Source organism: Elgaria multicarinata, chromosome 4 (assembly GCF_023053635.1).
Source record: "Elgaria multicarinata webbii isolate HBS135686 ecotype San Diego chromosome 4, rElgMul1.1.pri, whole genome shotgun sequence".
NCBI classification, from domain to species: domain Eukaryota; kingdom Metazoa; phylum Chordata; class Lepidosauria; order Squamata; family Anguidae; genus Elgaria; species Elgaria multicarinata.
The window spans coordinates 69,289,630-69,314,846 of record NC_086174.1 but is presented as its reverse complement, the minus strand read 5'-3'; the positions used below and the strand labels follow the sequence as shown (position 1 = coordinate 69,314,846).

At 40.8% G+C, this 25,217-nt stretch overlaps 1 protein-coding gene across 4 annotated transcripts in view; it reads left to right on the top strand.

Moving 5' to 3' along the window:
• The first annotated feature begins 11,846 nt into the window (after positions 1-11,846).
• Positions 11,847-25,217, top strand: part of SNX9 (sorting nexin 9) — a 53,496-nt gene continuing 40,125 nt past the window's right edge. Inside the window, exon 1 of one of the 4 annotated variants that reach the window (XM_063124501.1) lies at positions 11,847-11,868. Coding sequence is in view for 2 of the 4 variants with exons in the window: in XM_063124500.1 (XP_062980570.1) it covers positions 12,120-12,131 (12 nt within the window). In the remaining 2 variants the exon portion in view is untranslated. Of the gene's footprint in view, positions 11,869-11,894; positions 12,132-12,491; positions 12,513-25,217 lie in introns of those variants that run through there. The other 3 variants (XM_063124500.1, XM_063124503.1, XM_063124502.1) reach the window with 3 other exon arrangements.

The following is a 25,217-nucleotide window of genomic DNA, read 5'->3' as shown; positions in this document are numbered from 1 at the left end:
TCACAACCGATGAAGAGAACCCATATTTTTTTATTGGGTTGTGAACTGTGGATTGTTCATAGTTAACAAATTTTGGCTTGTTAGGACAGCTAGGTTCAGACAACACAACAACCCACAGTTCAACAACAACCCACACCCGAGCCATACTCAATCCTTTTGTCCTATTGTCTGAATCCATCCATGTCATTGGACAATTCAAGAAATGTACCAGAAGGAAATGCCAACTTCAATTTCGAGAACCAGTAAATTTGAGAAGCACTAAATCAGATACTGTTTTAAAACGCTTTCAATGTTGCCTATTTTAATTTTGAATGCCATTTTCAGTTTCCTCTAATTATCTCATTGCTTTTCAAACGACCTGTTTTCATAGCTGCAAAAACAACACCCACATTCTTTGTATCCTGATGAACACTACATTTCTTAATCTTTCTTGTACTGAAGTTACTCTGTCCTATAATTAGTTGCTTCACCATCTTCCTTTGTTCCATAATGACACAGACCTTCTTCTGGGTTTCCTTTTGCATGAAGTAGAATAGGAAATGGAAGTAGGAGGGCTAGTTTTTTTTCATCTGATAAACCCCCAGTGGCAAAACCTTTTGTTAGTAGAACCAATTCTTCTGCAGCATAATCAAACTTGTGTGGTCATTCCGTGAAAAATCAGTGACCTTTTTTTAATATATATATAGATTATTAAAATCTATGTGTAAACACCTCAAGTATGCACAATGGGGTGGGGGGAGGTTCTCAATGGCTGGTGAATACAAAGGGGGTTAGAATAACTCCATACTGGGGCTTGTCTTGAAAGCCCTGGGATGGATCTGCAGTGGTGCTGTGTCATTTATATGATGCAGCAGCCATTGTGAAGCCGTCCCAGGGCATGCCCCCGAAGCTCCGGTGAAAAAATGTCAAGGACTTTCCCCAACTTTCTGCTGTGAGCAAGGCACTGAAGTGCATTTGCCATCTGTCGCCTTGCTCTGGTCTGTCCCAGCCAATGGCAACCGCTGAATGGTCGTTATCGGCCAGGACAGGGAGGAGGGGGCAGGCTGAACAGCCGGTGGAATGCCTCAAACATTGTCGGTGGAGCCCTGTTTGATCGCTTTCCAATTGGCTGAAGGTCCATCCCTTGCCTGATGGAGACATTCCGCTCGTTGGGTGGTGCACAGTCCTTGAGGATGCTGCTGGCAGGGGAGAAAGGAGGACCCAGCAGAAACAGTTTCACCGATCCCTGTTTTCCTACAGCACAGACAGATCTTGCCCTGGTTGGTTGTCCCAGAGCTCCCTGCTGGCTCGAAAAGATGTGGCAGAACAGCTCCCTGCTCCCATTGATAGAACCTCCCCACCTTGCTCCTTTGCATGGGTACAATGTGAAGGAGCGTAAATGCGGGAGTTTGAGGGCTCGCGACGCCAATGTGCCATCATCAAGACAGCCCCGTTTGCAAAAAGGAAAGGAGCCCTGAGCTCAGCCCTGCTAGGTGAAGAATTGGTGGGGAGGGGTGAGAAAGGGATACACACACAGTCTCTTTCCTTGAAATTTCTGCACAGGTTCCTACTTGTTTACTTACTTATTTTATTTATTTATTTAAACCATTTCTTCTTATTTATGTAGCAATTATAGGTTGAACTCTAAACACATTTGCACACAGCTGATTAAAGTTCATCAGCCATGTAGATGTCAGTGTTGTACAGATGATGCTAAAAGCAGCTTTGATCAACTCTTGCATTGTACGTGTGTGCATGCACCTGTGTTGGACCCAGGAGATAAAGCGGGGGGAAAGTTATTTTTATACAGAATGTTCATTACACCACAGTGGCACACGCAGGTGAGCAGTGGTGGTAAGCAGCATTGTTGGCAGGCAGGGGCTACTGACACTACTTACTTCCTGTCTGGCAGATGAAGTGGAGTCCACAAGCTAGCATCTTGCTGGTGGCCACCCAAAAGTTTGTTGGTGTTTCTTGAGAATGCAAGCTTTGGAGTTGCAATATGTTTGGAGAAACGCCTTCTGAGTCCTGAAAATTTGTCTTCTATCATATTAGTTTTCCTCCTAACTATTTTGCATAATACATGCTCATGAGATGTTGAATACTGAACTCAAATAATTCTTCTGAGCTCTTAATTGTACAGATTAAAGTGGATTTAGAACCTGGAAGCAATTCAAACAGTCATGATCTGCAAGAATATCAACAATTAAAATGCCAAGTATACCTCAGCTGATATTTTTCCTTTGCAATATATCCTATTATCTATTTCAGTAAGCTCATTAAAAGTAGCTGAACATGATAGATGCCTTTACTTAGGGAAGAAAAAAGCAGAGATGGAGCTAATACTTGACACACAAAAAGCTGAAGGACATTTAGCAATATTTAATCTTAAAAACTATTCTGAGGCCTTAGCTAGACCTACGTTCTATCCCACGACGGAGGAGGGAAGATCTCGCATTGCGATAAATGCGAGATCCCTCCTCTATTTACATGTAAGGCGCAATGACCTTAGGAGGAGAGGCATCGCACCCGCCATTTTTTAATTTTTTTTTAAAAGAAGACAGTGCACGAACGGTCGTGCGCAAAGGTAAGGTTTTTTTTAAAAAAAATTGTAACTTAATTTCCCAGCTCCCCCCACCCTACCCCAGTGGGCGCATTCTGGCTCATGGCTCCGCGTGAGTAATCACGTGGAGCTGGGTCAAGCTGCAGCAATGGGCCACACATTCTGCGGTCTCGGGCTCAGCCCGGGACCGCAGAAAAAGCGGGCCCAAAGTGGAGGGCGAGATCCCAGGGCAAGGGAGGGATCATCCCTCCCTGATCCCGGGATCCCCTGTGGATGCGCTTCGCCCCAGGATTTCGGCCGGTCTAGGTATGGCCTGGGGCTGCCCAGATTTGTTGGTTAATACAATGATTTCATCAAATGAATATTAGGGCATAGTATAGTTTGGAGTAAAGGTGTCAGAGAAATCAGCAATGGATTCAAATGATTTCAGACTTCTATGAATCTGACCTGTGTATTCCACAGTGGACCGGCTTTTTCCAAGGCATGTGTATTATGCAGACCAGGTTTTTACTAGCGGGGAGGGGAATTTGTGCAAATGCACACTTGTGCAAATGCGAATTAGCACTAATGTGAATTAGGACAAGTAGAAAGAAATTCTGGTACAACCCTAAAAAAAAGTCAAATTTTGTCAATGAGCAGACAGTGGAACAAAAGATGGCTGACAGTCCATGGGAAACAGACAGAACAGATTTAAAATAGTCTGTGCTTCCCAGTTTGTAGTAAGTATATGTTTCTGCCCCATTAAAAGTGTTATGTCTATCTACAAAATAACAATCTACATTAATATATAAAATGGATGTACTGAAAGTACTTTCAATTATGAATAACAACAACAACATATTGAATGAATGGGCACAACTGAGAGTGCTCTACAAATAAAAAATGCAATTCATCTAACTTTGAGTTGGACAGTTATTAAAAATGCATTTGTACAACTGTTGTCATTTCAAATCTTTATAAAAATATGCAGAAAGTCAATTCATTAAAATGCAAGCCGGTATTTAGGTCCTTTGCAGGCTGCAGGGGGTGTAATCAAGCAAACAAACGCCTTCTTAATTATGAAAGAGGAAGAGCTGCCCTGTCTGAAAACTAAATTTACTTTGAGGAAACATATTACTTAAATTGAAATATCATGACCATGAAGTTTCCTTTGAGGAGAGTTTTAAATAGGTTGACATGAATGAATAATAAGAATCTTAAATATCATGTATTGTTAGTAACAATTCATACTCAGTAAGATGGAATCCTCTTTAAACTACTGATTACTCCAATAAAATATGTAATCCTACTAGAGTGGCCACTTTTTTAAAGTGGCACTGTTACTGTGTTTTTAACAGTTGCAGAACAAGCAGAATGTCAAGAGTTTAAGCTGGAGATGCACTGATGGGAACTGCTTCACTTGTTGAAGCCTTTCATAAAGGTTTTAAAGACAAAAGCCTTGTCAGAAAAGGCAGGATCAGCAACCTTACGCTGCATGGTTACCTGATGGAGTGTCTTCAGCCTTATGTACCTGCCCGGATATTACAAATCTGCCCAGATATTAGCTAACGGGGATACCCTCTTGATGGTGCTGCATTTGCTTGGAGCTCAATGCATAGCAACCTGAGAGAGGGTGTTCTCCATACAGTAGGGTGACCATATGAAAAGGAGGACAGGGCTCCTGTATCTTTAACAGTTGTACTGAAAAGGGAATATCTGCAGGTGTCATTTGTATAAATGGAGAACCTGGTGAAATTCTCTCTTCATCACAGCAGTTAAAGCTGCAGGAGCTATACTAGAGTGACCAGATTTAAAAGAGGGCAGGGCACCTGCAGCTTTAACTGTTGTGATGAAGAGGGAATTTCACCAGGTTCTCCATATATACAAATGACACCTGTTGAAATTCCCTTTTCAATACAACTGTTAAAGATACAGGAGCCCTGTCCTCCTTTTCATATGGTAAATCAAAATTTACTTAAACCTGAGTTTTTAACTATCACCCATAAATTCTTTACAGCTGGTAGATAAAAAATTTAAGAGCCAACAGTGATTTGAAAAATCAGTCTGAGGAACCTAAGTACCTCCTTAACTGAAGTAAAGGAGGGGGGCATTCATCTTTTTATTTCCATCCCTATAACTCACTATGAAGTATATTCATTTTGAATCACTTTTTGTGGATCAACTTATATGCATTATTTTTGTGGACCATTCATTTGTTGGATGGGGTATGTAGCCTTCAAATTCATTTCCATTGGATTATATATCCTAGGACTAGTCCCAGCCAGTAAGTTAGAGATGTAACTGTTCCTGAAACATTATCATGAATGATGTAAAAAATAGAAGAAAACTGTCTTCTTCTATATTGGAGGGTAGGTTTCCCCTACCTCTCCATAATCACTCAAATTATAAAATTTGTGTAGAACTCAGTTTTAATAAAAGACTAGAAAGGTGGGATGACTGAACTGCAATCTCCTTACTTGGTAATTATCTTACTTATTTCAGCAGGAGGGAAATCTCACTTTCAAGAGCAAAAGCAGAATTGCAAGGCCATGAGAAAGGTAGGTATGAACTGAGTGGTTCCTGTATCAGCTATTTCCTCACAGATTTACACTTACTTTGTTTGATTTAGTTTCTTTTACTGCCACAAAGCAACATCTGAATTTTCTCCTATCTTCAGCCCAACAATACCAGCAGCAACTTGACTCAGTGACTGGAGTGTTCTTAGAAAGAACTGCCTAAGGAAGTTCATAAGATATAAACTGCAATGAAATGATGGGGGGGGGGGTTATTTCCCCTATTGGCAGATTCCTCTGTGTTTTGGGTTCCCCAAAAACAAGATTTATGACAGCCTGCCACCACAGACAGGGTAATCCTAGCTTTAACACTCTAGGCTGCTTGGAGGGTTTCCAAGCCCTAAGACCCAGGAACTCTCCCTTCAGTCCAGCTCTAGAAAAATAGAATAAAAAGGAAGACACTTTGGATTTATTTTCTCAAAGTCCAGGGAATACACAATCTTACAGAACCTTGTGAACTAGCCCTGGAGCTTAACAAGCAGGCATGTGGAAGATTTTAGTGAGAAATTCCCCTTTAAAACAAAGCAGCCAAATGTCAAGGTACAAATAGTTCATTTGAGAGGAAAGGGGGAAGGCAACAATCACACACAGCCTTACAAATGAAATCAAACAAGTCAGTATAACTTAGGTGGATACATTTTACCTACTAAAGTAGGATCTTGGGTTTCGGAGCATGTCCAGAATTTCTTGCAGAGAATTTGGGTTGAAGGAGAACATCTCTGGACTTCTGTTTCCAGGGAGACAAAATGCATACTTATATGTATGGGAATTTGATACTAGTAAAGGCCAGTTTCCTTACTAAATGAATTATTTTGTCCATCGGTGAGAGCAGTCACATCCCTGAAGTCAGTGGCATTTGTGGCCAATCAGAAATTTACTAAAGGCACAATCCTATGAATGCTTAGACAGAAAAATATCCTACAATTCCTAGCGTACCCCAGCCAGCATGACTGGCTGGAGGGATGCTGGGAGTTGTAGGCCATTTTTTATGTCTAAACATAAATAGGATTGCACCTTTAGAGGTTGCTTCAAAAATTTTTTAATGATCCTTGACTTACAATGCAGAAGTTCCAACCAGATGGGTTATTGTGAAAAGAGGCACACCTAAGCATGGGCCGGTTCTCATAATTGCAGCAAGGGAAATAAGCCGCAGTGGCTTATTAACACTGCTGTGTGTGCCCATGGGTTATTTGAGGGCCACTGCCCCCTCAAACAAGCCATGCCATCCGTGTTCGGATGACATGGCAAGCCCTACCAGTGAAGTAATTAGGGAAATCCATCCAGCACATGACCGGCACATGTGGCAGGGTTAACAAGCAGCCGTGGCTTCTTAACCACCCTGTGATCTTGTGAACCAGGTCTATGTGTATTTGGAGTAAAAGTCAGCATATTTCAGATAAGTGATCTGATTGTAGCCAGACTAGCACTATTGGACTGTTCAGAATATAGGCTTTGTCACAGATGTCCTTCCAGGTCATTGAGTTAGATCCAGCCTTAGTCATGCTTTGTCTGAAATAAACTCACTGAAGTAACTGGAATGTAAACTTAGTCATGACTTACTTGTCCCATTATCTTCAATGGGTTTACTCTAAGCATGAATAAGTCTGGATCCAACCCATTGTATTTAAGATGAAGGAGCAAGAAATATGTAGTCTGATCCACTGATTTCAATGGGATGAGGGATGTCTAATTCTACTGTTTGAGCTGTTAATTGCATGGATCAGAAATTTGTGGCATATATGTATAACCCAGTCAATGAAGGCTGACAGCTTGCCTTTTAACATAGCTATGTCATCCTATTCCCATGCCTACCCCAGATCATCAGAGCAACCCCTCCCCCATCCACAGGCAACAGCATAGACCATGGAGAAAGAAATGGGATGTGTGTCTGTTGAAGCTTCTTTAATTTAGAAGGAAGAGCTTGGAGAATACAACATTTAAATATATATTTGCCCAAAAATATCTACCATTTTGTTACAGAATAGAGCACCTGTTTTTGAAATGGATTTGTAACATACTATCTCTGATCTTTCTTAATTATTATCTGTTTCAGTGATTTTCATCCAAATAAATCTTCAGTTTTCCAAAGTATTCAGAGAGCAATTGAAAAGTTTGAAACAGAAACTATGGATTCCTCAGATGCTTTAAATGAGAAGAATTTGAATTATACTTGCTTTTTCATAAACTTAGATTTATAAATTGCATTCTAGTTTGGCTTATTTCAATTACAGATATTAGAGCCATAATTAAGAAAGCTATACAGATGAGCCTGGGTAGCACTGGGAAATAATAAAACAGGCAGAACCCATAAACACATTTTATTTCACTAAATCTATATACACACCACTTCTCCTTCTTTGGTCCCTATCCCACTGCAACCCCCTTACTTGATTTCTCCTCCTTTTCCTTAAATTATTTGAAGGAATGCCTCCTCCCATATGGACCTGCCCGGACCTTAAGATCATCTACAGGGGCCCTTCTCTGTGAGCCCCTGCCAAAGGAAGTGAGGCAGGTGGCTACTAGGAGGAGGGCTTTCTCCGCTGTGGCACCCCGGTTGTGGAATGAGCTCCCCAGAGAGGTCCGCCTGGCGCCTACACTGTACTCCTTTCGTCGCCAGCTGAAGACCTTTTTATTCTCTCAGTATTTTAACACTTAATTTAAATTTTACTGTTCTAACTCTGTATTTTAATTTTATATCAATTTTTGCTGCATGGTTTTATTCTGGGGGGGATCTACACTACTGCTTTAAAGCGCTTTATAACAGTTTTGACAACTGTTGGGGCCCAGGACACACTGCATATACAGGTTTCAAAACATTTTCAAAGTGCTTTAAAGCGCTTTAAAAGCAATAGTGTAGATCCCCCCCCGGTTGTGCTTTTTATACTGTATTTTGTACTTGTGTTTTTAAACTGTTGGTTGTTTTATTATGGTTTTAATTTTTGTGAACTGCCCGAGAGCTTCGGCTATTGGGCGGTATAAAAATGTAATAAATAAAATAAAAATTAAAATAAATTAATTAATTAAATAGGGACATCTGTTTGCATGGACATTTCCTACACCATCCCGTCCCCTACACTCTAGCCTCCTGTGCAACTGACATATTCAGGGCATGCCATATATAATGGGCACTGCTGAAAGACTTTACCCTGACCTTATCAATTTCATTGGAGATCAGAAATGGTGGGATATTTATTTATTATTAAATGTATATCCCACCTTTCCTCCTCTTGCTCAGAACCCAGAGTGGCTTACATAGTCCCCTCCTCTCCACTTTATCTTCACAACAACCCTTTGAGGTAGGTTAGACTTAGAGAGTCAGTGACAGGCCCAGAGTCACCCAGTGCACTTCTCCTGAGTCCCAGGCTGTAATATACTGGCACCAAGCACTAAGGTATACTACAATTGAGCTACATAACATTGTTGTAAGGATTTCAGGATTTGATCAAGGTACAGTGTTGGCCCAAAATGAACAAATATCCTTGTGGCAATTTAAAGACTAAAAGATTTAGGGCACAATCCTATGCATGTTTAGACGGAAAGAAGCCTACAACTCCCAGTGTTCCCCAGCTAGGCATACTTGGAATAGTAGGACCTTTTCCTGTCTAAACAAACATAGGATCGCACCCCTATTCTGCCATACATTTTGGAGAAAGCTTAGGACAAAATCACTTTGTCTTAAATTATTATTACTATTATATTTATTTGTATCCCGCCTTTTGCCCAGAACTGAGCCTCAAGGCAGCCTTACAAAATTTAAAACATATACTTTTAAAAAACTATGAATAGAAATATACAAAAGTTTTAAATATATTCCAATATTAAAACATTAAAACTACATGACAATTTTAAAAGACATTAGCACAGATGGAGGCCCAGATTAATTGACAAAGCCCTGCCAGAACAAAAAAGTTTTTGTCTGCTTCCAAAAGCACATCGAGGAGGGAGCCAGTCTAGCTTCCCTGGGAAGAGAGTTCCAGAGCACTGGAGCAGCCACTGAAAAGGCCCTCTCACGTGTTCCCACAAGGCATGCCTGTGATGGTGGTGGGACTGAAAGAAGGGCTTCCCCAGAATAGGCTGACCATATGAAAAGGAGGACAGGGCTCCTGTATCTTTAACAGTTGTAGAGAAAAGGGATTTCAACAGTTGTCATTTGTATGCATACAGCATCTGCTGAAATTCCTTCTTCATCACAATACTTAAAGCTGCAGGTGCCCTACTCTCTTTTGTATCTGGTCAAGAGGGCAGGGCTCCTGCAGCTTTAACTGTTATGATGAAGACAAAATTTCACCAGGTGCTACATGCATTCAAATGACACTTGCTGAAATTCCCTTTTCTATACAACTTTAAAGATACAGGAGCCCTGTGCCTGGAAACAGACTGGAAGCCAGTGGAGCTATTTTAAGAGGGGAGTTGTATGCTCCCTGTAACCAGCCCCGGTCAACACTCTAGCTGCCGCTCTTTGAACCAGCTAAAGTTTCTGAACACTCTTTAAAGGCAGGCCCATGTAAAGCACATTACAGTAATCCAATCGGGATGTAACTAAGGCATGTTTCACCGTGGCCAGGTCTGACATCTCTAGGAACGGGCTCAGCTGGCTCACTAGCTTTAACTGTGCAAATGCACTCCTGGCCACTGCTGAAACCTGGGCATCCAGGCTCAGGGCTGAATCCGGAAGTACACCCAAACTGTGAACCTGTGTCTTCAGGGGGAGTGTAACCCCATCCAGCACAAGCTGAATCCCTATTCCCTAATCTGCCTTTCGACTGACCAGGAGCACCTTTGTCTTGTCTGGATTAAACTTCAATTTGTTTGCCCTCATCCAGTCCATTACTGCCGACAGACACCGGTTTAGCACAGAAACTGCTTCCTTAGAATTGGGTGGAAAGGAGTAGTAGAGTTGGGTGTCATCAGCGTTCTGGTGGCACCGCACCCCAAAACTCCGGATAACCTCTCCCAATGGTTTCATGTACTGTATATGTTAAATAGCAAGAGGGACAAAACAGAACCCTGAGGTACTCCACAGGCCAATGGCCAAGAAGTCAAAAGGAGTCCCCCAGCACCACCATCTGGATCCACCCATCCAGGAAGGAATGGAGCCACTGTAAAACAGTGCCTTCAAGTCCCATCCCAGCAAGGCAGCCCAGAAGGATACCATGGTCGATGGTATCGAATGCCGCTGAGAGGTCCAGCAGAACCAACAGGGACAAACTCCTCCTGTCCAGTTCCTGGCATAGGTCATCCACCAAGGTGACTAGAGTTGTTTCTGTCCCATAACCAGGCCTGAAGCCAGATTGAAATGAATCTAGATAATCTGTCTCATCCAGGAATCCCTGGAGTTGGGAGGCCACCACACGCTCCAATACTTTGCCCAAAAATGAAATATTGGAGACTGGCAGGTAATTATCCAATTACCGTGGGGTTCAAGGTTGGATTTTTCAATGTGGGTCTCACCACTGCCTCCTTCAAGCAGGTTGGCACCATACCTTGGCGAAGGGAGGCATTGATCACTCCACCTACTCACTTGGCCAGTCCCCCTCTGGCTGCTTTTATAAGCCAAGAAGGGCAAGGATCAACTACACACATGGTGGCTCTCACCTCTCCAAGGACCTTGTCCATATCATCAGGCTGTGCAAATTGAAAGGTATCCAATTATACTAGACAAGCAAGTACCAAAGTTACATTCACTGGGTCCATATCAACTATAACATCCAAGTCAGAACGGATCCGAGCGATTTTGTTTGCAAAGTGCTGAGGAAATTGGTCACAGAAGGCTGTTGAAAGGTCTGAATTCTCTTCTTGGGGGGCAATATGTAAAAGGCCCCTGACCACACGAAACAGCTCCGCTGGACGGTTCTTTGCAGATGCAATAGTGGCAGGTAAAAAAAGCTTTTTTGCTGCCCGTATTGCCATGGAGTAGGTTTTAAAGGTGGCACAAGACTTGAACAGTGCAAATCATTTGCTAAAAAGAAAGTAATTGCCTCAAACAGGGGTTACTCCCAAGAAAGTGTGCATCAGAACCATCCTAAGAGAACGATCTGATGTGATGCATGTCTATTCAGTAAGACGGAAGTCTTATGGAGTTCAATGGGGCTTCCTCCCAGCTAGGTAAGTGGGGCTGCCGCCTAATATGTCAGTAAAGTCCTATACAGAAGTCTTACTGCGTTCAGCGGGACTTACTCCCTACTATATGTTTGGGATTGCAGCCATAGTCAGAAGCGTTTTCAACGCTCTAAAATGCCATGTAAATATTTACTCGTTGTTGTTGTTGTTGTTTTTACTAGTAGTATTAATATTAAAACTATTCATATTAAACAGGGCCTGCCTTCTTATGTGTTCTCAACAGAGTCTAGTTTTTTTAGGTGCTCCACAAATAATAAACATCCTTATATGATCAAGTAACATCCCTGACGCTGACGCTTAAAGCTTCCGGTGTCGGGGGAAAAATTAGTTGGTAATGCAGTCGCCACTACGATCTCGGCAGCGAAGGATGAGGAGGAATACTAATTAGGAAGAGGGAATCTCCATCCCAACTCCCTCGCCCCCCGCGAAGTCGCCTGTGGCGGGCGGCGAGGGTGCCTTTTTGCGTCACGTGCGCCAGGGTGGGCTTGCGAGGCGGCGGCGACTTCTTCCCGTCCTTTTCCTCGCCTGGGTTTCGGGACGCCCTAGTGAAACTCCGCCCCTGGATATGGGTGAACGGACGAGGAAGAGGCAAAGGGAAAGGCAGGCGAAAGGAAGCGCAGGGGGCTCCCTCAGCAGCCTGGACTCTGCCCTGTCGTGAGTTCAGGAGCTCCTACCCTGCCGTCGGACGAGCAGCCAGACCGCCTCAGGCGCTGGACAACAGGAAGAGGTGGCGGCGGGCGGCAGGCTGGCTGAAAAAGGCACAGGAGCCGCCGCCGCCACCACCCTCCTCCTCTTCCTATTCCTCCTCCCCCAGCGCCGCGGCCCAGTAGGAGGGACCCAGAGGCAGAGCAACCAGCCAGGGCTCATTCCCGGGTAGGGGGGAGACTCGCTGCCACAGCCCCACCATGGCCACCAAGGTGAGGATAAAGCGCCGCCGACCCCAGCCAACCCTGAGGTTGCTGCCCTCCACACCTCGCCCCTGAAGCTCAGCTCCGGCTCTCGGCGTCGCTGGTTCACGCCGCCGCCGCCACCCTCTTTTTGTTTGCTTTTCAGAATAACTCGGGCGCGACTACGTTGAGGGGTGGGGGGTGGGATGGCCGGTAATTTCTGAGGAAACGGCTTGGAGGAAGGGAGGGGGGTCTCCAGGGCTGGGAGAAAACTGGAGGGCGTTTCGGAGGGACTGGGTTTGCCCACCAGTGCAGGGGGTCTAGTATGTTAAAAGACGGTGCCTGAGGGAACATGCCGCCGCCGTCCCCCTTCAGTTGAACTCAGGGGGTCAGAACTGTGGCTTTATTTTGGTACGTTTTGTATATTTTATCCCTACAGACAGGCATGTACGTTTGGGCCTTAAATATGCTTTTCTTTTTGGGACAACAAGGAGAAGAAGGGGCTGGAAAGAGTCTCCAAACTTTTGAGTGTTTCTAGAGTTTCACCCCACTAGTGACATGTTTGTTAACTACTGGTAAAAAGTGAAGTGAACGACTAGGTGATCAGAGAGAACACTGTGTTAAAACTATCTCTCCCCTACACGGCAACAGTAGATTCTCTTCCTATTCCTCCATGACTAACTTTTCCCAACTTAAGTGATTGAAAATAATATACGATGATTTAAGAACCTACTTTCCAACTTCTGCCTGTTGCTGTGTTCATATTTTGTACGTGATACTTGTGCCTACCCTCTGCCTGTTACCTATTTCTGGATGTCATAATGGTGTTGTAATTCTGAAAAATTGCAATTCTGACCATGATGCAGTGCAAACATTACAGATCTGTAGTATCTAACAGTGCAGTACTATAAATGTTTACTTGGAAGTAAGTTCCATGGTGTTAAGTTGGTCATACTTTTAGGGGGACAATCTATGTGTGCTTTCTAGGTTACAGGAAAAGATTCCACAAATATCTTAGGGGGAGGAGAGAAAGTGATGAAATATCAAAGGAGCAGCTGATCAACGTTAAGAAAGTGTACTAATTTTGTGGAAATGTATAAAGAGCACAATTGTGTTCTTACTGTAAAGTAAATGTTAAAATTCTACAGCTGGTTCATGCTGTTCTTGTTTTTATGTTTAGCTTTAAGAACAACCCATGAAACTGTCCACGAAGGGTTTTAAAATACATTTTCTTTTCTTCCGTTGATCTGATACATTACTTTGAATCACCGGTGCATGTTTACAACTAGTGTTTTCAAACCACACACGATGGAAAAATTGTGAATGTAATTTACCTACCCCTAAAAAAGAAAATCATGTGACTAGCCAGTAACTTTTTGGTCTTTTCCTGCATCTGTTTTGAATTGCATTTTTAAACTTTAAAATTGTGCTCTAATTTAGTTATACTTTTAAGCTTTTTTTCCATCCAGTAAAACCTGTAGACATTTTTTAAAAAGAACTTTTTTTCAGCCTTTTAAAAATTGTAAAACAAAAACAAAAAACAAATGTAGTCACTCAGTAAAATTAATTACTCATCTTATTACTAATATCTGTCATTTGTGAAGCACTTCTATATTGCAAAAGTGCTTTTAATGTCTTCATTGTGTTTACTGTTACAACACTCTGGAAGCTGCTGAAGGCTGATGGATGTGTAGCTTAACTGAATCCGTAGCTGAGGTAGAACTGAATCAGCTCAATCACAATGGCCGGGTTTGGACATCACGCATGAAATGAGCTGCAGTGAGCCTTGAGTTCACACACTCCCCCACCCCTCTCTGCTGTAGCTGTGAGGAGGAAATTGAAATCTTCTGCTTTAGATTAACTGCAATTAGTGTGACGTTGGAACCCTGTGATCAATCTTAACTATTGTTAGTGGCAACAAGCCAGCTTTCTAAATTATGATTTGAAGTTGGCTTGTTTCCACTAACCTTAATTAAGATTAATCACAGTTTGTTGGATTCAAACTGTGGTCAATATAAAATGGAGGTGAAAGTTTCTGAACCTCACAGCCCCTAAGGATCGCTAAAGCTCATTCTTGTCATGGTACCAAACACAGCCAATGGACCTCATTTGCCAGTTCAGGCAAAATCTCCAAGGAATGTCTGTTCATGTGACCTTTTCTGACAATTGAGTAATCTAATCAGTTTCTTCAGAACTGGATCAAGTTCTTTGTAGTTTATACTTTATTTTTCAGTGCTCAGCATTCAAGCAGGAAAGGAAAAAATGACTTCCAGTTTTTAAAAGATTAATCACAAGGCACAATTGCTGAGTAATATACTTACCTCATCTGTAACTATAGATAGCTTTTTTCCTCTGAAGCTTCTTTTTACGTATAATAACCAAAGAAGTAATATTGAAACTCCTTCAGTGTGAGTTCATGGTTTAAGGTTTATGGTTGAACATCCTTTGTTTTACTTTTGCTATATGATTAGTTTGGAATGCACAGTTATGGGATATTAGAAACAATTGTGAATAGTCCTGTGGAAATCAGTGTGATTTCTGTTTTGCTTCTAAACTTGTAGACTGATCAGGTATTTAGTTTTCCCTTCCTACTCCTGAACATAAAAGTATAATTTTAAAAAATAGAATATAATTCAAACTAATAACAAAAAATTAAAGCAATAATTATAGCAGTTTTAAATATCTTTTGGTAGTTGTTGTGCATGTTTGTGTATGAAATTAATGAAATAGCATGACTTCTTTAAAAAATGGGGGAGGGGGGATACCAGTAATGGAAAATGCATGATTTTGTGGGATTTACTGGTAATAGTTAGTTTACTGGCCAGCTATGATCACTTTTTAAAGTTAGGTCTTTGAGTCCTTCAGTGAGGGCCAGCATACTATCTTTGGGGAAGGAGCTGGTATATACATAACCAATTTGCAGTCATTCCTGTATGTAATCAAGTATTGAGCTTATTGGGTAGGTGGTACTTAAGTTGGGCATGACAGTGAAGGTGAGAAGAAGTAGGAACTCCTGATGAACGTTTTTAATATCTCTTGGCCTCAGTCTGTGGGTCCTCATGTATAGAAGTGTCTGTGGCTGTACATACATGCTCACACACAGATTTGTTGTGTGCTCCCACTGGGGAAAGCAGGCAGCAAAAGGTAGAATAAGTTTGGAAGAGAAGCTAGTATTTGAGATGCACTGTGTACCTTTCTTACACATCCTGGATAAAGTGGTATTGAGGTGAAGATTCCACCCATAGGTAGGTTGCCTCTACTTTGATCACAGCCATTCAGTAGAGCAGAGGCAGAACTGGAACATGAATCAAATATACTGAAGGTCTAGCTAAGCTATTTGTCTTGTTTAGACCATTTCACTGAGCTTTTAATAAATACTGTGAACTTTTTGAAATTATTTAATTAACTGGATTAGAAATTGTTTCTCAGTGGAAGTATATAAAGAAGATACCACTTTCTTACCTAAATATGTGTTTTTGGGGAGATATTTAACGGTATTGCTGGTTTAAAATGCCTTATAGTACTGTGCTCTTTGATATTACTTTGATACAGACGTGCATTTATAAAGCATATTTTAATACCATGGTGTAATGTGAATTTCCTTTTGCCAACTATTGCTAGCCAAGCCTATTGAAGGGTTTCCACTTAGGCAGTAGCAGAAACACAGTCCAATTGCTGTTTATTTCCGGGTTTGGAATAGGCCACTGCACTGTGTTCAAAGGAAGTGAAGGGTCATTGTTTCAATGCCAGATAAATACAACGTCATTCTGTAAACATAGAGGCTTGTGGCATCTTTATTTGACAAGTTTTTTAGTTGAAATTGCACTGCAAATGTAAACCAAAAATATTTCTGAGGTTCTGGGAAACTTTCAGGAGTAATAAAAGGTGTGATACTCCATTAGAATTAGCTGTTTGTCAGTTATCTGAACACAGCCAATCCCATTATCTGAACACAACCAATCCGTAACAACTGTTTCTAAAAATTGTTAATGGGTTTCCCCAAACGTACCTGAATTCTAATAGCTCAGTCAGGCTGTCAAATCACTTAGAAAATGGATAGTTACATCAGGCTTCTCTTTCTAAGCACAGGGCTGTTGATTACACTAAAATGTATAGCATGAAGAGCATCATTAATAAGATATTTAATAATTAGAGGAATACATGGCTTTGTATTTTACCTTCCCCTACCTTCAAGGACACTCTAATCACTATACCTTTTTATGGCATTTATTTCATCCTTATTGAATGCTGAACACTAAGAGCCAGTTCAGATGTTTAAAATCTTCATAAGAGTGTGAATTGCTTTAGTGATGCATTTGTATGTGCAACAATAACATACCCTCAGCATGCCCACAAATATGTCTGCAGCTACATAGAAATTCTTGTGATCATGGCAGTTAATTTCTTTCTAGTATTGTGATTGTTATTGAAAAGTTGTGATTGTATCCTTGGATGCATCAGGTGATGCATTATTAATTTCAGTGCAAATACATTCTGGGCTACCGTAGAAGTTATAGCCAAATCTCCAAAGGTTATATTTTTGATCTAGTCACAGAATGTTGCCCTTTTAAAAATTATATTAGTTCATTTTAACCATACAGAAAATCTTTTCAGTATTATGTTTGGCATGTCATTGGTAATATGTCAACAAAGAGCGCAATCCTGTGGTCCCTAGGTAGCATCTGGGGTGCCAAAGGATGATGCGGATGTCTTCCTCCACGCCTGTAGACAGAGCTATGAGTACGAGGAGCTCTGATTGCGGATTGTCCTTCTCCCACCCCTTAACTGGCAGGGGATAGGGTAAGCGGATTCAGAGCCCTCTTGTCTATCAGGAGCGCAAACCATGGGGTTGTCTCCTAAGTGAATTGCAATATATCATAAGACTTTAAGGTACCACTAAAATTGTTGCAACACTATATTGGCTACCCCTCTGGAATTAGTTATTCACAGTAGTATGAGACTTGTTCTTTGACTGTAGGTCACTGTAATGTGAATTCTATGGATTTATCCTGCAAGAGGTAAATAGAAGTATGGTCCTGTTCTGCAGCAGGGGGTTGAACTAATAGCCTATAATAGTATCTTCTGACCTTATGAGATCTTGACGGTCCTAAGACACCTGACCTCAAAGGGCAAAATCACACTTTAAAGCAACCTCCTAATTATGACAAAGGAAGCTTTTCTATTACCACTTACTTAAAAATGAATAGTTTTTAAACTATAAACAACCATCTCACAGGCAACCCAACCACCTCACAGGCAACCTATAGGGGGAGATACATGTGCAGGCTGTATGTCAGGGGTGCACAATCTTTTGGACCACAAGGTGTGTGAACTGGAGGCATTTTGACAGCTTCTGCATTAGCAAAGACTTAACCTTCTTGCTAAGAACTTGAATTAAGAATGTCAAAACACTGAATATATTCCCCACTGTGCAATTTAGTCTTGCTTCATGTATCAGCTGTATTTGCACTATCAACTTGCTGTTGTACTCAAGAAAGGTACCAGAAACTTTATTCGTGTTCTGTTCATATACCTGTTTATCCTCTTTCTAAACAAGCACAAAAATGTGACCTCATATTCCTTCATTTTATTTTTATAGGCATGTCACTGTAGCCACATAAGTTCTACATTAGTCAGTGTTGTTTGCTCTTTAAATGCTGCTAACTTCTGGATACTTACATCTGAGGATCTGGTTTTAACTTCATACTGACATTATACCTATTTGTTTCTGTCTTCCGGGGTATTAGCTGTCTCACCCAATTTTGTGTTGTCTGCAAATTTGATAAGCGTTCCCTGCACCTCCTCGGCCAAATCATTAATAAAAATGTTGAGCACTGGGCCCAGGACTGAGCCCTGCGGTACCCCGCTCGTTACCTCCCCGCAAGTTATATTGTGTGCTGCTAATTCACCCACCTACCCTGGTAACTGCCAACTATTTCCTAGAAATATAGTTTGTAATTACCTCCTAGAAAATGTAGTTCATAATTAAGATCTTCAAGGTAAAAAGGTTGAAATGGTTGAGGAAGGAGAGGAAGAGATAGGATAGTAAAATGGTCTAGATGGCCAAAGATACTTCCCAGTGCAGAAAACTTTGACCAGGTGACTTGCATTGATTTAAAGGGTTACATTGAAGCTGTTATAATGAAGAAATGAAATATTTTAAATAGGTTTGTGCTGTTCAGAGATTTGCACGCAACTGTAGAGAATGTTTGGGAGAGATGCAAGAAGTATGAGGCAGAAGAAGTTAATATTTCAAAGCCACCTTCAATTTACTCCCCAAACAGCCCATTTTAGAGTCTACCAATGGCGGGAGCACTGCCAGCAGTAGATTTATGCCTGTGGAGCTTTCCACAACTGTAACAGGGGGCTCTGTGATGGACATGCTTCCCCTCCATCAGAGCTCCTGTCTGGTGGATGTTACCCACCACATCCTAATCCCCCTCAGTCAGCTGTGGTTAGGATTGCTGTGCCTATTGTTAAATAAGGCAAATTTTGTTTCTCTGAGGGAAATACAACACACTAAATTACACTCAGTGGTTGAGTGTGGGTTGTCTGTTGAACCATGGGTTAGCGTGTTGTCTGAACGCAGCACATTTTCTGAAGGGTGGGATATTGTGTTGTCTGAATACAGCCTGGTGTCTTGTTAACCATACAGTGTGGCTTGTTAAGCACCCTGAACAACTCAGCAACAAACCATGGGTTCTCAAGGTGGCTTATTCAAGAAAATAACAAGCCACCCTGGCTGCGTTCAAACAGCACAACAACCCACAGTTCAACAACCCACAGTTCAACAAACAACCCGCACTCAACCACTGAGTGTGGGTTAGTGTAAACAGCCTATTATGTGCATCTCTTGTGCCAGTTACCTACAACTGCCTAATAATTGTAGATAAGTGGAACCATGGAGATGTTTATTATCCCTCTGTGGCAAATTGTGCATGCTGTGAAGAGGGAGAAACAGAAAAGGATGAATATGTTGTTAGGCAACCTGACAGTTTTTGTTTGCTTTTAATGGAGTCAAACTTGGACTTCAGCATTGACTTGGTTTGTGGTTGTGGTTCTTAATTTTAAAATGTTGCAATGAACTACTATGTTATAGAACATTGTGTGGGATGTGATAAATCCAAGTTTAGTTCCCTGCTAATCTATGAAGCACACTGGGTGACTTTGGACAAGTTACTATCTTGTAACCTAACACAGGTGATGGGAGTTATTGTAGGACTAAAATGGTCTTCTCCAACCTGACAACCTCCAGATGTGCTTGACTACAGCTCCCATCCTCAGCTAGCATGGTCAGTGGCCAATATGATGGGAACTGTAGTCACACATCTGGAGGGCACCAGGTTGGGAAAACTTGGACTAAAGTGTCACTGAGTTCTTTGGAGGGCAAGTAGATACAAGTTGTAGTTCTGTACTTTCTCAAGTGGGAATGGAATCACCTTAAGCTTTGCTGTGATCTGATTATATAGAAAGCCTAAGGATAGACTGATGTGGGTGATGGGATAGCTAGGAATTAGTGGACAAATTCCTACTGTTGTCTACATGTCAATTTGTATTGGATGGGGTTTGTTTGTTTGTTTGTTTAAGCTGCTTTTGTAGCACTTGACATCTCAAGATTTCCATGTTGTTATATAAAAACACATACAATAGAAAAACAAAATAAAACAATTATTACCTTTAAAAACAAAAAGCAGTAAACAAAACAAAAAGTAGTGTCTTTATCTATTACATGTCAGGGAAAGCCTGAGTGAAGAAATGCATTTTCAAGAGGCGTTTGAAGTTTGCCACAGTTTCCACCTCTCAAATCACATGTGGGAGAGTGTTCCAGAGGATGGGTGCCACTACTGAGAAGGCCTGCTTATGCACTGCTACTTGATGACACCTGTTGGTTGTGGAAGTGCGAAGATCTCAGAAGATCACAGCGGTTGATCTAGTTTATATAGGAGAAGGCAATCAATTAGCCTATAGCTTTGGGAGGTATTGCAGCTCAGTGGAATAATAATATAATAATAATAATAATAATAATAATAATAATAATAATAATAATAATAATTTTTAATTCTTTTCCGCCTCTCCCTCTGGATTGAGGCAGGGAACAACATTAAATATAATATAATACATAAAACTAGTTAAAAGAGCATATAAAACTAATACAATATTAAAATCACAGTCATAACATCTTAAAATTCTTAGGTTTAAAATTCATCTGGGTAGGCCTACCAGAAGAGACTAGTCTTTATGGCTATCTTAAACTCAGAGAGAGTATTAAGCCGACAAATCTCCTCCGGCAGCCCATAACACAGTCTGGGGGTGGTAGAAGGAAAGGTCCTCTGGGTAACAGTTGTCAGCCTAGTTGTGGTTGACTGGAGTAGACCCTTCCAAAAGGACCTGAGTGTGTGGGGAGAATTGTACGGGAAAAGGCTATCCCACAGGTAACCTGGATAACAACACTTGATATGTCCCTGGAAACTCATTGGAAGCCGGTGAAGTGATTTTAAAATTGCTGTCACCCCTAGGTATACAGGTGACCAACCTGGCTACTATATTTTGAACTAATTGAAGTTTCCAGACTAGGTACAAAGATAGCCCTATGTACAGTGCATTGCAGATGTTGAGCCTCGAAGTTACCAGCACGTGCACTACCGTTTTTAGGTCTTCTAATTCTAGGAAGGGGCGCAGCTGGTGTATCAGCCGAAGCAGATAGTAGGTACTCTGGGCTGCGATTTGGAGCGACGGATGCTTTGCATGCAAAAGGTCTCAAGTTCAATCCTTGGCATTTCCAGTAGGGCTGGAAAACTGCCTGAAACACTGGAGAGCTATAGTCAGTCAATGTTAGTTAGTTAGTTTATTTATTTCATTTTTATACTGCCCAATAGCCGAAGCTCTCTGGGCGGTTCACAGACAGTATTAGGCTGAATGGTCTGACAGTTCTAGTACTAGAACGGTCTTACTCAGTATAAGACAGCTTCCTACGTTCAGCCCTCTGAAACTAGATTACATTTCACTGAAGAACTGTGCTACTGAACAAGTTAATCTACTCCTTTTAAAGGTATCTTCCCATAGAAGGAATCTGTGAACAGGCATGAATTGATTTCTGATGATACAAAAATAATCTTCTTGGAACATGAGCCCATGACTTCAGTTGCAGTCGTGCTTTGTTCTGGCCAGATGGTAATTTGTTTTTTCAGTCATATTAGAACTCATTCATGATGGCTGAACTCCCTGGCTCCAACTTGACTTGGAGTGGGCTCAATAAACATTATTTTCAAAATGAGGGAATTAAACCCTCACACCCCTCTGAAGTGCAGTTCAGTATGCTTATAACGACGGCAAGAACATAATAAGGACTGGAGCCTCCCTCACTGCTCTCCCACACTAGAGGCCTTCAAGAGGCAGCTGGACAACCATCTGTCAGGGATGCTTTAGGGTGGATTCCTGCATTGAGCAGGGGGTTGGACTCGATGGCCTTGCATGCCCCTTCCAACTCTGCTATTCTATGATTCTATGAAATGGCAGCTGCAGCAGTAACAGGAATCATAGTGGGACCTATGATAGATGCTGTCACCTAGGACTCATACTTATTTTATTTATGTATTACATTTCTATACTGCTCAAAAGCCAACACTATCTATAAAATAGAACATGATAAAACATAATATAAAACCTCTAAAAGTTTTAAGTGGACTAAGTTTAAAACTGAATAAAATCAGACTTAGCCAACAATAGTGTAAAGATCTAAAATACAATAACACATTAAAAAAGCCTGGGGAAATAAAAAAGGTCTTTACCTGGCACCAAAAAGACCACAATGTAGGTGCTAGGTGAGCCTTTTTGGGAAGGGTATTCCGAAACCAGGGTGCCACAGCTGAAAAAGCCCTCTCCTTAGTATACACCTTACTTTGTGAGGCATCTGGAAGATTCCCTAAGAATATGATCTTAGAGTCTGGGAAAGTGTATATGAGAGGAGATGATTCTTCAAGTAACCTAGACCCTAGCTTACAACAATATCCTGGGTGCCAGAAATCACAGGAAATGTTGCTTGAGACATGGTGTTATATTTCTCATGATTAGAATCATAGGAAGCCTTGGCTTTGGAACTCTGTACCAGAGGGTAGCTGGCCCTTATATGATGATTTTCCAGCACAAGGTGAAGACTTTTTATATATTCTATTTTGAAGGATCAGTATACATTTTACAGATAGGAAAGTGCCTTATACCAAGTTAGACCATTGGCCCATCTACCTCAGTATTGTATTATAATAGCAGTTTCCCCTGGTTTCAGGAGTCTTCCCAAGCCCTACCTGTAGAAGGCTCCAATTGAACCTGGGACCTTCTGCAGGTGCTGTTCCACTGAGTTCTGATGGCTCCCAAATGCCTGGTACTCTGACATGACAATTCAGATTGCCAATCTGGTTGCTACCGCCACACCTGAATGTACCACATAGTCCAGTGAATCATTCTGATTTTTGTATTCTCATCATGTTGCAAAATATAACTATCATGAAAGTGCTATGATATGGCCTTCATTATTTTATTAACTGATGGTTTAAAAAAAATCTTATCTGGTTTTGTCCATTCCTGAAAATGGTACCCTTCCCTGGAATTTTAATAGCTATACATTCTGTTCTGGTAACCCAACATTTCCATAGATTGTGTGATGTTTTGGTTTTGATTCTGTTTGGCTAGGGCAAGGAACATTTACACATAGGGAATCAGTCTCTTTGCTTTGGCCTTAATTGACATAACAGATTTCTTCCTTTTTGTTTTTAAGAAACGTTTGCAATGTAAGACTAGGATAGATCAGCAGGTTTTTTTAAAAAAAAATCTTTCAAGATTGTTTAGCTCTTAGGAACTCATCTTATTTTTATGGATATTAGTATGAGGACAACAAAAATTATTCTTGGAATGGAACTAGATAGTTGTACAAAGTAATTCTTGTACACATCTGGGCAGTTGTTTATATCTAATATTTTTATAGGCTTTAAAATACACATGCATTCATATCTATATGAAGAAATAATACTGCAAGATGTACTTGAATTTGATTATCAAAATATATTTGCCAATATGTGATTACATTCTGATGGTTTTGGTTCTTTTGAGGAGAGTGGTACTTGTACATATCGTCAAGAAAACGTGCCAACTTTTATATGACAGATTTGGCAAATAATCATGTTGGCCTGTATTACGGGATGATCTATCCCCAACTGCCACGTGAAAAGAAACCAGGCTGGGGGGGAGGCAAAACTATGTCTGGCAGCTGCTTGCTTCTGCTCCAGCTGGACTGTTCTTGTTCTCCAGTTGAAGTGTTGTATATAAATTTATTAAATAAATAAATGCCTTACAGCTCTTGAGTAGAAGTGACTCCACTGTCCCCTTGGTTTAATAAGCTGTGTAATAGTATTCTGAAAACAAGAGCAGGATAATTGAAATAAATGACACAGAGTTACAGCAAAGGAAAAAGGCTTTTAAGTAGTTTAAATAGTCCCTTATTGTCACTGTGGTCCAAAAACCTTCTACCAGGGATTTTTATAATAACAAGCTGCTTCTCCCAGACCATTCTTTATTCCGACCGTCCCTTGAACAGTAACTCCAGAGTGGTTACAAAAATGCATATAAGATAATTAATAAAAATACAATTCAAGAATAAAAGAATGGTAAAACATCATAAAAGACTGTTTCATCAATCTCCATAGTAAGGTGAAGTTTTTATTTATTTGATTTATATCCTGCTGTTCTTCACAAAGAACCCACATTATGAACTATGTGTGGGGGATATATATCTTGATAATGTCTTTGTATCTGGCATAGATTTGGAGGATGCTGCAATTAAAATTTTGCTGAAGAGTTTATTGCCACTCAGCAGTGCTAGTAATTGTTTCCCATAGTGGCATTCATATTTGTCTCTGAAACACTCAAGCAGGTTTCCTGATAGACCAGTTTTATATGCTAAAAATTAATTCCTTACTACACTGTGCTTGTATATTCATAAATATTTATTGATCACATAATATCTATGTCTTTCATGAAGCCTACATAGTCATCCAGGCAAGAACTCGCTGTGTATTGGCTATGTAAAATTTAGGCAGCATTACATAATTCTTACTATGTTGTGTTCTGTAGGACACAGTGAATTTAGATTAGTGCTTTGTTGAAACCTGGTTGGTTTACCAAACACAACATTCCCTAAATAAAGTTCTTTCTAAGAAGATATCATTTTTGAAATGTGCGAAACTAGGGCAAAGTCTTCAAATACAGATTTAATGAACTGAAAAATAGAGGAAGAAATTAGGGAGCGAAGGCAAATCGAAAGCAATAATCTGGGATCCAGGCACAAATGCTCAAAGCAATCCCTTAACCCTACTAAATTACTTTGTGGTGTGATACTGGCAAAAATAGTGTTAGCCATAACAGCTGCCTCAATATGTTTGATAAAGAGCCCATATTCTAAAGCTTTGAAGCTTTTTGTGAACCGCCCAGAGAGCTTCAGCTATTGGGCGGTATAAAAATGTAATAAATAAATAAGGTCTTGTAATTGGTGCTTGAAATATCACTAAAGGTTTGCCAATATCATTTTTGCAAACAAAATGTGACTAGTTAGAAACATTGGGCAAGTTTGCACATCACACTAAGCCACCCTGAGAAAAAAACATGAGTTGGTTGTTGGCTCGTTAACCCAACAGACAATCGGGCACTGTGGCTTTCCTTGGCTTGTTTCCCCCACTTAGTTCCTCCTCAGTCCTCCCGCTGGGTCCTAGCAGAGTTCCACTAAGCCCTAATGCAGTGTTTGATGAAATTTATTTTCATGTGTGGAATTGAAAAGTGTGGTTCATATCTATATCCATTTGAATGCTGATTGTATATTTTATGAAGGTTCAGTAAGTAGCTTTAATTAAATTATCATTTCTTATTAACCTAATCATGCAAGCTGTGATCAAAGCAATACTGAATTTTTGTAAGCTATGTTCTGGCAGAAAAACCCCCCCCCCATGCTTTACTATAATTGCGCCTATAACTAAATGTAAGTACATGTAACTGGAAACATATTTCTTCCCTGTCTAACTCTTTATTTATTTATTTATTTATTTACCCTGTGTCAAATCTTAAATTGCAAAC